Source organism: Etheostoma spectabile, chromosome 13 (genome assembly GCF_008692095.1).
Source record: "Etheostoma spectabile isolate EspeVRDwgs_2016 chromosome 13, UIUC_Espe_1.0, whole genome shotgun sequence".
Lineage (NCBI taxonomy): Eukaryota > Metazoa > Chordata > Actinopteri > Perciformes > Percidae > Etheostoma > Etheostoma spectabile.
This window is the reverse complement of record NC_045745.1, coordinates 13,352,311-13,363,668: the sequence shown is the minus strand read 5'-3', so window position 1 is coordinate 13,363,668 and position 11,358 is coordinate 13,352,311. Positions and strand designations below refer to the sequence as shown.

Genomic DNA, 11,358 nt, shown 5'->3' with positions numbered 1-11,358 from the left:
ACAAAAGTGACCGTGGATGTAGGTTGCATTGTAAAAAAACAAAACAACAAGTAAGATTGTGTAATATAGCTAGATAACAATTAACAGGGTCTCAAGCATGTTAAGCTAAAAGTGAGCCATATTACTGTACATATTATGTGATTTCCTGTATGCAAATTTCAAATAATCCATCCAGTACCATCATCAGGCCAAAGATGAAGTCACTTTTGGGTCTATTACTGTACTTTTAAACCAGTTCTGTGAGTCAACATCAGTCCAACTGCTTTCTTCTACAAATATCATTCAGCTGTAATTGCGGACTATTTGGCTGCAAAGACAAACGGCACTAGTGCAGCATCTCCACATTGCTGGTTCCAGTCATGATCAAACATGCTCAGCAGGTAGACAAGGCCTCATTATACCTGTAACTCTCATTGATGCTATTTTTTTTGGCCCACCGAATCTCTTTTCTTCAATTTATTTTGCTGGTCGTCCGGTCACTAGCAGAGCCCACAGTAGGTGATGAATTCACGCAGTCTAATCCAGGTTTCACCTCTTGTCACTGTGGTATAAAGCATCACATAATAAACAGCATGTTTGTGCCTTTGGTCTGAAGTCATTCAAAGAATTCCTCACATTTGTTGCTGCCTGCTGATGTGATGAGTTGTTTAGTGCAACCTAGAGTACAACTGCATCTGGAAACGTGCTGCGTGTGCTCAGAAACTACAGTGACTCAGAGTGTGGAAGCTGGAGGAAGTCAGTCAGTTGGAAGTGTTGGTATGCTCGGACGCAAGTAAGGGGCATAAAAGGTATAATTCATAGTTTGACAGGACAGTTCCACCATGGTTCCAACCATAAAAGTACCTGAAGACAAACATATACAGTACACCTGAGATATTCTGTATGCAACAAAGCCTGTGACTTCATACATGATCAGTTTAACTCTAGTTTGTACTTCAAGTTTGATCATACAGCTTTCCTGTTGACCATGGGGATTAGTGTCTATGACAAAATAATCCCAACTCAAGGTCCATTTAACATCTTTTGCAGAGCTTTCATGCATCTCAACTGAACCACAGATTTTCTCCACACTGTCAACTTCTCACACCATCAGGTGCCATATGCTGTTTCTGCAATTTGCTTTGAAGACTTTTCAGTAAAGCAATCATCATCATGTTGCTGCAAGAATTTCTAAACAGTCCCCTGCCTCAGCTGCCTTTGGCAGTCATTTCAGCCCGGCTTCATGCACCACTCCACCTCCTCCTGTGATAATTCTATTCCTCAGAGAGAGATCCAACTCCGAGAATGAGTGTCCACTGGCAGGATTTTTCATTTTGGTGGGTTTTGAAACATAGTTACCATCAGCCTCTTGGAATCAAAGAGCAAAGATTTTTCTCCCCCACTGAACTCCCATCCAGGGCTAAAAACACTTTCTTTCTGTGTACATGCACTGCACCAACATTTTCTTTTAACTGCAGTAAATATGTTTTTTATTGCATCATTTGGTATATTTGATCCTTCTTTCTCAACACTTTCTTCTTTTTATAACGATTTAAATATGAGGAAATCTTCACTGTGTTATGTTATAATTTGAGCCGACTTTCCCTGAATATTCTAAAAACTGTAAAGTAAAATGACTTCGACATTTCAACCTCAGCTGGTGGGAACTTGCAGGATATAACCCCCTGCTGGTACTGCTTTGTTGTGGATGTGTATCTTGGCAGTTAGAGACAATATCATATGTCTGTCCAGCTGACTTTTTAATGTTTTAATAATTGCGGTTAACTTTAGTCATTGCTTTTAAATCATGACTCCCTTTTTAAAAAAATAACCATGTAAAAAGGGTCTTTAACGTGGACTGGATGGCTATGCATTATTAAATATTAAGGCCTAAAGGCCAAAGTTGCATGTTTGATGCAAATAGTCAGCATCCTCAACAGATTTATGATCCATGTAAAACAAAAAACTATGTTCCTAGCATTACAAGTATAAATGTTTGATTGCTTAGCTGACATGCTTATACAAGCAAGATATTGTATGCTTATTTGTTCATGTTTTTAAACAATAATTATCATTGTTAATGTTCCAAGAGAAGTTTTTTTTTTTTTTTAGGAAGATTACCAATCTATTCAAGCTATCTTGGAAAGTGAGTTTGAGGTCGCTGGAGTGTAAATGAGTTACCATGAGGGATGTAGCTTGCTTGAGCTAATTAAAGAGTTTCATTAGATCTATTTTCAGTCAATCAGTCAGTCATTCTTTATGTAAAAAATTAAATGATAAATGAGTTGTTCACTTAAAACCCCAAGTTTGCACACTCCCCCCATTGTCGGATCAAATTTTCAAAAGTACCTTTCCCCATCAGTTAACATTTCCCATGGATGGATTATGTCTGCTTATGATGTGGAAAAAGGTTTGTTTCTATCAGCATATGATATGGTAAATACAACCTGAGATAATAATATATAATAAATAACCCCTACATTTCTATTTTATCCATGTTCTTTCCACAGTGTGTGTGCAGTTATCCCCAAAAAGGGGCCATTTATACAATTCATCACGTTCAGTCTAAAAAAAAAAAACACCCAAGTAGAGATACGTGGTGGTAGCAGTGGGATGGAGCCAGTAGGTGGCCAACATTAAATTGAACAAGCTTTGTGATCAATTTGCCAAGGCTAAAAAAGGAAGCTGAATGAGGCAGCTGGAGAGGAAAAGACTGTCTGTTCTGTACAACATCCCTGTTCTAGGAGGGCAGGCTTTTCAACCTACCTTCAAATGCGGTATAAAAACAGCTAAAGGCACACAAGTGATTATACCTGTGGCCGAGAGACCTTTAAAAAAAAAAAAAGTTTCCCGTGGCGTGTAAAGAAAGCCAAAAAAATAACTTGTGGATAAAAGCGTAGCCTTAATGACCATCAGGTAAACGGTGAAACACTAAAAGCACCACCATGTAAGTAAACCCATTAAGGCTTTGATAGCGCACTGGTGTCCAGTTCAGGTCTATTTATTTATTTACTTACAGGCACAATGCAAAGAAAGATTCACTTGTTATCCACTTCCAAGTAATCAATACCTAATATACTCTATTGTATTATATATTTAAAGTAAATGGAAATGTATTACACAGACCTTGGTCACTGCATAATGGGCCTGGGTCTGTGAGCTCATAAATAATAATGGTTGATAAATATTCATGGAGATGTCAGTCAAGAAACGCAAATACATTTCACACAGTATATTATTTTTTTTAACAGGGAATACCACAAAAATAAAAACAACTCATTATTTGGAAACATAAACTATAATGGAAAATGATCATTATATCTCTTTCTGGACTTCAAATGCCTCAGTGTACTAAAGAAATAGTACTTAATGTCTTTATGTTATTGTATTTTGTTGTACAGGGACCTATTTGCTTTCCCATCATCAGATTAGCAGAACAATAGTTACCTGTCCCAAGGGAAATACACTATGTTGACACTCTGTTGTGATCGCAGAGCTGTATTTGTTTGCTTAATTAGTACTTAGTTGTGGGCTGTTAAGACTAATTGTTCTAGCAATTAGTGTGTTTCGGGATTTATCAGCCAAGTATACACTCGTCAAGGAAGTGGTTTAAGACTTTCAAATGAAATGGTAAAGTGGAGCCTTTGGGGCAAAGATATGGTCAGGATAGAGGAGGGTAAGAGCAGTAATTGTGCCTTCTTGTGTCATAAAACTGACCAAAAATAACATTTTAAGTATCTGTGAGAGAAAACGCCATTTGTGATGTGGCAGTCAAAATCCAAATCAGGATTAAAAAGCACTCCAAGATTGCTTGCTTGTGGGCTTGAGATTTAAGGTTGGTGCACAGCTTCTTCCTCTGGGCCAACAAACTGAACACGCAATGGACAGGAATCAACATGTTTAGACCCTAAAGCCCTTAACCTGAATTCAATCATTATAATAGCTAAATAGGTACTTGGAGAGCGCAGACCTCCGCCAAGGCATGCCCGCATGTATGCAGTAGTAGCATTATAAAATGCTGAATTTGACTGCACGACAGCTGCTAGTATTGACACCAAGGTCAGAAACAGCTGTAATCCCGTACCCATGTTGAATTACCCACTGGTAGTGGTTGGTGGTTGTTCACAGCCGATGTGGTTGTTTTTGATGTGAGTGTGGGTGTCTGCGTCACCATTTCCAAAAGGTCCCTGTTTCTCCCTATTCAGACTTAAACTCAAACTTGGAGTTTTCAATCTAAAACAGGTTAAGGAGCGTTTGCAAATGTCTCCGTTTTAGAATCTCTGAAACAGCTGCAGTACGGTTGACGGCCGGCATGAACTAAGCAAAATTTATGTTTTTCAAAGCAAAAACCTAGTAGTGTAGATATAGCCTTAGACACAGGGCTCTCTACACATAACATAGGACCCACAGTAGTTGATTTTGTACTTAAGGGATGCAAATTCCCCAACATATGAATCAAATTCGGAGCAATTGCCCGCTTTTGCCTAATTAACCAGTGTACTAGATGAGAGAAGAAGAGCAAGTACAACGGTCCCATTCATGTAAACAACATGTCCGGGTATATGAAGACAGGTCAAAAGCCCAGTTTGACCTCACCGTGCTGCTACAAGCCGTGACTATGTGTTTCCACTGCTGCCTCACAGCAGGTGACAGCCATTCACACAAACACTGGAGACGCAAGAGGATGTCAATTATTGTGAACCTTAAATCAAACATGCTTTTGCCCTGCCACCAGTACTCAAAAGGCTAACATGACATGGCTAAGTTGAGAACGGTTCAACTTGTCCTCTGATACACAGAAGTGACAACCTGGCAACAAACAATGACGGTTGTGTTGACTCCCTCCTAATACAGAAGCACATCCGTATTCCACATCCATATTTCTACTACACTCATTGACAAAAGGATTTTAAACAAGATGGAGGCAAAGCTGTTCACAGTCAACAGCTTTCCACCTTATTTTAGAAAATATGATTATATTACATGCTGAATGCAAACACACCGGCAAGCCTCAAAGCCTGCATGCTCATACACAATCCTTCAAACGTTTGGAATGAGTTGGTATAATGATGTTTTTCTTCTTTCCTTCAAAAGTAACTATTTTAACAGAGATAATAACATCCTAAGTCAGACACCAAATGTATTATTTACATTTGAAATAGGCTCCAAAAGAAAAAGTAAATTAGATCCAAACTTCCATTTAGTCAACGTCCCCGCAACTTGACGTTGAATTTATTTTCCAGTCCAGAAAAGCCCACGGGACTCTCAAGTATTCTCATTATTAAACCACAACGGTGCAACTGGGCTTTAAATATTGAGTTAGTGCATTATTCTTGGGGCCCGCTGCAGTCTGCTCAGTGATTAGATTGAAGAGGTTTAAAGAAGGATTCATCAGTCTGTATGTTCAGCTGATTAATTCCAGCGTGACACAGGCTGCATTGTTGTGCACTTGACACAGAAACGGGAACCTGTTTCTGTTTAAATCTGCACACATTTTGACGCTAAACTTTGTTTCTTTTACCAAGGACTTCTGATTTCTTCTAGTCTTAATTAACTGTTGCTGTCTCTCTCTGCCCTTTCAATTGTCAGACTGGTTGAACCATTGTACAGCGTTTTGTTCTCCACAAAACAAACCCTTCATACAAAATGACATCTTTCTGTAAAGAGGGCCATTCTGCCATGTGGGCTAGTTCTCTCAGACATCTGACTGGACCCAATCGAGCTTCTTTGACAGGAGTTACTAACTTTTGAATGGTAGTGTACCTTTACATGTGAACACACAATCAGGGACGCTAGCCCCTGCTCCGGCTTCAGAACAGAATGGCCAGGTTCCAGTTTACAAAAAAGGTGCAGTAAAAATGTAATAGGTGCGTTATGTCTATTTGTTTGTTTGAGATCCATATTCTCTGTACTGTGCCATATTTATCATTGTATTGAATTATATTATTTAGAGTAAAATGCACATTTTATTGTATATTATATCAAACTGTCACAGTATTCTTTTCTATTTCTGCACTTCATATTGTGTGTATATTAGGCCTGCACGATTCGGGGAAAAATATGAATCACGATTTTTTTACTTTTAAATTGATATCATGATTCTCTCTCATGATGGTTGAGCGGTTGCCTGCCAATCGGAAGGTTGGTGGTTCGATCCCTGCCCCTGCAGTCATTGTCGAAGTGTCCTTGGGCAAGACACTGAACCCCGAGTTGCCCCCGGTGCTGCGCATCGGAGTATGAATGTGTTTGAATGTTTATCTGATGAGCAGGTGGCACCTTGTACGGCAGCCCCCGCCACAGTGTATGAATGTGTGTGAATGGTGAATGTTTCCTGTAGATGTAAAAGCGCTTTGAGCAGTTGTTAAGACTGGAAAAGCGCTATATAAATACAGCACATTTACATTTACATTCTCTACCACGATTTTTTTCCTCACAAAGTGTAATGTTTATTGCACACATGAACCATGACAAAACAAAACAAATTGGCACTACCAAACATCACCACAAGCCTGTAAATTTTATTTGAACTGCTATTTAATGTTTAATTTCTTGCACTGCACTGTAACTTTTATTCTTGTATTTTAATATTTTTAATGAAAGGCATACTGAATTGCTCTATTGCTGAAATGTGCTATCAAAATAAAGCTGCCTTGCCTAAACATAGAGGCTTCAATGAAGAGAAGGGGGGGCATTGCAGCGAATGGGAGCACTTTAAAACCTATTTTATACGGTCTACTGTATGTTTAAAACTCACGGAAGAAAGTAGTAGTGTTTGTGATGCAGCCGGCTCTTAAAATTAAATAAGAATCAAAGTCAAAATAAAAACATTAAAAAAAAAAAAAGTTATTTGAAAATTGAGTTTGCGAACAGGGGTGAGTCGAAATCGCGGTTTTATAACGATTAATCATGCAGGCCTAGTGTATGTACATTATATACAGTATATTGCACACTAATTAAATTTAACACTATAGACTTTAATATGTTGCATTTCTTAATCATAGGCCTAAATATACTTGTAAACCTACATTTTCAACATGTGTACCACCCTACCGGTTTTTAATGCCACTATAACAAGAGACAGTACTACCTCAATAATAATTTTGAATTTGGACAGGACAATTCATTGTAATGAAAATTCTATGTAGTTTATGAAAATATAATGTAGACCTATTTAATGTAGGCCTACTGTAGAGACAGCCTTTTTCTCTTTTACATTTTATTCCAGACAATGAAGATATCTTATGTTATCTTATTTATTCTTCCTTCCTCCTTTCTATCCACCTGTGAAGACCTACCTGTTAGACAAATCCACTAGAGGACAACATTTCCCATGATGCCCGCCTCATTGCAGACCCGCCTCCTTCATTTGAATGGCAAGTTGTTTGTTTCAGTCCGACCAGCTGCTAACTATTCCAGTCGGAGAGCAAACATGGGGACCGGCGGTCCTCTGCTTCTACTGGTCTGACAAGCTACGGGAAGCTAGTGAGAAAGTCTTTTCCGGTTTCACGTTATTTCTATAAAATAAAAGCACCGGAATTAAAATGGTGGGCTACAAAGTATTCATTAAGCAAAATTGAATTAAAGGGCAGTCATTATCTGTCTGAAGGTTACAAATACGGAAAAATACTGCCACTGAGCCTTGCAGACATTTTTTTTTTCCCTTTCCATTTGCATTTTTGCAACAAAAAATCCCTGTGGCCCAAAAGCACTAGGACACCATTGTAAAAGAGACGTCTGTAAAACTGTTGACAGGACACCTTGATATGCAAACTAGATGTTTTGATTGTTTTTTAAATCCATGGACTTTATATATTTGAAAAACATCCCTTGAGCCTCAAAAAAGTGACTTAAACCTATAACTACACCTCCATGTGAAGCCTATGAGCCGAGCGGTATAGAAATTCTACAGCGCATATTCAATGGGCCGCTTATTAAGGAAGTAAAAGCTTATTTTGCGTATGCACCAGGTGAGTAATTCTCACTGAACGGAATAGGCACCATAGTGACTGTGTATCCAGTTATACACACATGGTGTAAGGTATTTGCTAATTATTAGCCAGCAGCCAGTTAGCTTAGCTCTGCACAAAGACTGGAAGCAGGGTAAAACAGCAAGCTTGGCTCTGTCCAGTGATCATTTATTAACACTGTACTTCTTATTTGTTTAGTTCATATGCTATTTCACAGGGGCCTGACTATTTCTTGGCTTTCTGGCATTGCTAGGAAACCAGAGACTCCAGAAAGTTACTAGGCCTACTAGCTAGCTAAGACAGTGTTACTATTGGATAGCTGTAGCTTCACTAGTTTGCAGAAATTACAATGGTGTCTAACTCTCCACCAGAAAGCAAATGAGCCCAAAATGTCAAACTTTAGCTTTTCCTTTAACTTCAGGGCTTTCTTCAATGCCCTCTGTCTGGCATGTGCTGGATCCTTTTATTTTGAAAACCTACGACCAGAAGTGTGCGCGGTTCCGTTGCAGGATTTGACAGCAGGTCCGTTTTTACCTCTTTGCTTTCCACCCTGCCTCGCTCTTTCTTTCTCTATTTAATACGCCTTTAGCCTGCCGTGTGTGCGCACGTATTTATTTATTTATGAATCTTATTTGAAAGTAATTAGTGTGTTTACCTTTTAGTCGTTCCTCAAATGAGAAGGCGTAAAAGATGGAGCTTCATATTTTAGAGCACAGCTTGAAAGTGGCGAGTATAGAAAAAGAGGGGATCCAGATTTGCACTCACGGATTAATAAAACTCGCTTTCTTGGCTTCCAAAACAAGGTACGTAACTTCCCAGACGCGACAGCTACATGAAAATATACAGTGTCATTTATGGTTTTGACGTGCTTCACAGTGCCGTACGTGTTAACTGTAAGGATACTGCTGTTGTTAACATTACGGCAAACTAATGCCCGGGGCTGCATGCACTTGTGTGCTTATGTGTAAAGGGTAACGGTGTTCACTTCTGCTCATGTAGTTGCTTTAATGCTTAATGCAGCTTTATGTGTTATTCTTAGTGAGTGTGTTGGTCTCTGCCACCAGTTTCCAGGCCTATCCTTGTTCTGTAGTGTCATTTTGTAGCTTTGTGCCATCTGTAGCTGGGTTGACGCCTGCGGGTGTGCGTGTGCGTGTGCGTGTGTGTGTGTGTGTGTTTGCAGGCAGTTTTTCCTCCTCTCACGGAAATCATAACATGTTTTCAACCCAACTCTAGTAAACAGCAGATCGGGCCTTTACTGCGTCTCCCGTCCTATGAAGTGGATATATTCACTGTGAGCCATTCAGCCTCAGGAAACTTTAATTAAATAGCCCATGCAGTGACATGACAACGGGCCTTTACACTTGTTATTGCTCCGTTGTGCAGTTTTTATTACCACCACAGTCTATTAATATATTACCCTAAACAAATTAGTTCACTTTACTGACACAGGTTATTTACAACAGGCAGAGTCAGTCAGCAGTCCAAGTGGCAGTGAGCTGATAATCAAACCTTCCTCTGTGCTGAAAAGTTACTAATAAAACACCGTTTTTTCTGATTACTCATTACCTGATGTAATTGGAATTACCCACTGGATTTTACTGTAATCAGGCTGCAACTAACTAATAATTTCATTATCGATTTATCTGTAATGAATGGATTAATCCTCTGTTCTATAAAATGTCAGAAATGCACTTCACAATTTCCTAGACTTCATATGAGTTTTGTCCCACCAATAGTCCAAAATCCCAAGTAGGTTACAATGGTATGAGAACAGCAGCAAATCCTCATAATCGAGAAGCTGGGACCAGAGAACGTTTGGCATTTTTGCAAGAAACAATGACGCAAACAATTAAGATACATTTTCTGTCGATCAGAGTAATCAATTTATCATTTCGGTTCTAAACTCAAAAACATAATCTTATCACGTTCAGTTCCTCTTGGTTGGATATGTTTGCCACATTTGAATATAGACACAATGGGTATTGCACTTCTATAAAATCAGTGTGATCTTTTTCAATGTGCGCATCTTGTAATCAGTCACTGTTTTATTCTCATCAAACTACATATATAGATGCACTTGTAGCATTTCTTGTAGTCAAGATTGCTGTCACTTAATAACACATTCTGTGATTTCCCAGCTTTGCTCACTACATTTGAAGTGTGAACTGATGGGGGGGGGGGGAAGACACAGCTGCCACAGCTATTGCACAAGTCCAGTTAGAGAAGCTACAGAGCTACATGTCATTGCATTAGTCTATAACACTAGTTTGCACAGCCATAATCTGCTCTTGACTGCAAACACAAGTAGAATTTCTCTTTAAATTGTGCTTTTTTTAATGCACACATTACACTCATCAAAGCATGTTTCATGGTCTTCCACAGACAATACAGTGGTCCTCATAAGTTTACGAATCCATGCTAAAGTTGACTAAAATAAAAAATCTTCTTTTGGAAATTGATCTTAGTGCCTTAATTAAAAAAACAGTAGGTAGTATACACACCCCTATGTGAAATTACCATAGAGGGAGGCAGGTTTTTATTTTTAAAAGGCAGTTGTTTTATGGATCCAAGATGTTATGCATCCTGATAAAGTTCCCTTGGCCATTGGAATTAAAATAGCCCGACATCATCACATACCCTTCACCATAGAGATTGGCATGGTTTTAATTCAGTTAGCCTAATAGCTGGTTTGATTTGCATTGAGAGATGATCTTATGGATAGTACCCCATGCCTATCTCTAGGTATGGTGAAGAAGTTAGAAGAAAGTTAATTTTGCACCCTGCTCTGATGTAATTAACTTGTGTTCAATAATACGGACGTGCTGGAAAACCAAGCAGACATAAATGCCTCATGTCAGCCAAAGTCCATGGTTCAGAGTAATTAAACCCAAACTTAATGAATATAGTGCTATATTGTCTATGCTTAGTATTGTAACTCTTGCACAGCCAACTCTGCATCATTCAACTGTCTCTAGTTGTCTTTGGCATGAACGCTCAGTGGTAAACATGGGAATCTATCCCATTTATTCAGATGGCCTTAACAATCACCACTCTCAATAACTACTGTATATGGTTTCCACTGCAGTACCTCCTTTTTCCCTTGAAGATTAATTCTATATTTCATAAATGTGTGTTAATATTTTATGATGTCAGTGGAGTCTTTTTTTCCAGGCATTTCCTCCAGTAAAAAAAACACAAAAAAATATGGCATGACATTGAATTGGATGACATGTTTAACATAATTCTGTAAAGAGTATTACTTAAACAATACTTTATTTTCAAGACTGATCCTAATAGATTTTTAAGTCTAAAAATTATCAGACTATATGCTTTTTTTTACATAAACACAAATCTCATATGAAATCTCATAATTTGGTTATTTAAAAAAATTCAGTACGTAGTGAGAACAATA

At 38.5% G+C, this 11,358-nt stretch overlaps 1 protein-coding gene across 1 annotated transcript in view; it reads left to right on the top strand.

Annotated features, from left to right (window-relative positions):
- The first annotated feature begins 8,438 nt into the window (after window positions 1-8,438).
- castor2 (cytosolic arginine sensor for mTORC1 subunit 2) overlaps window positions 8,439-11,358 on the top strand; it is a 20,885-nt gene continuing 17,965 nt past the window's right edge. Inside the window, exon 1 of the mRNA XM_032534262.1 lies at window positions 8,439-8,749. Within this exon, the coding sequence (XP_032390153.1) occupies window positions 8,637-8,749 (113 nt within the window). The 5' untranslated portion in view covers window positions 8,439-8,636. The remainder of the gene's footprint in view (window positions 8,750-11,358) is intronic.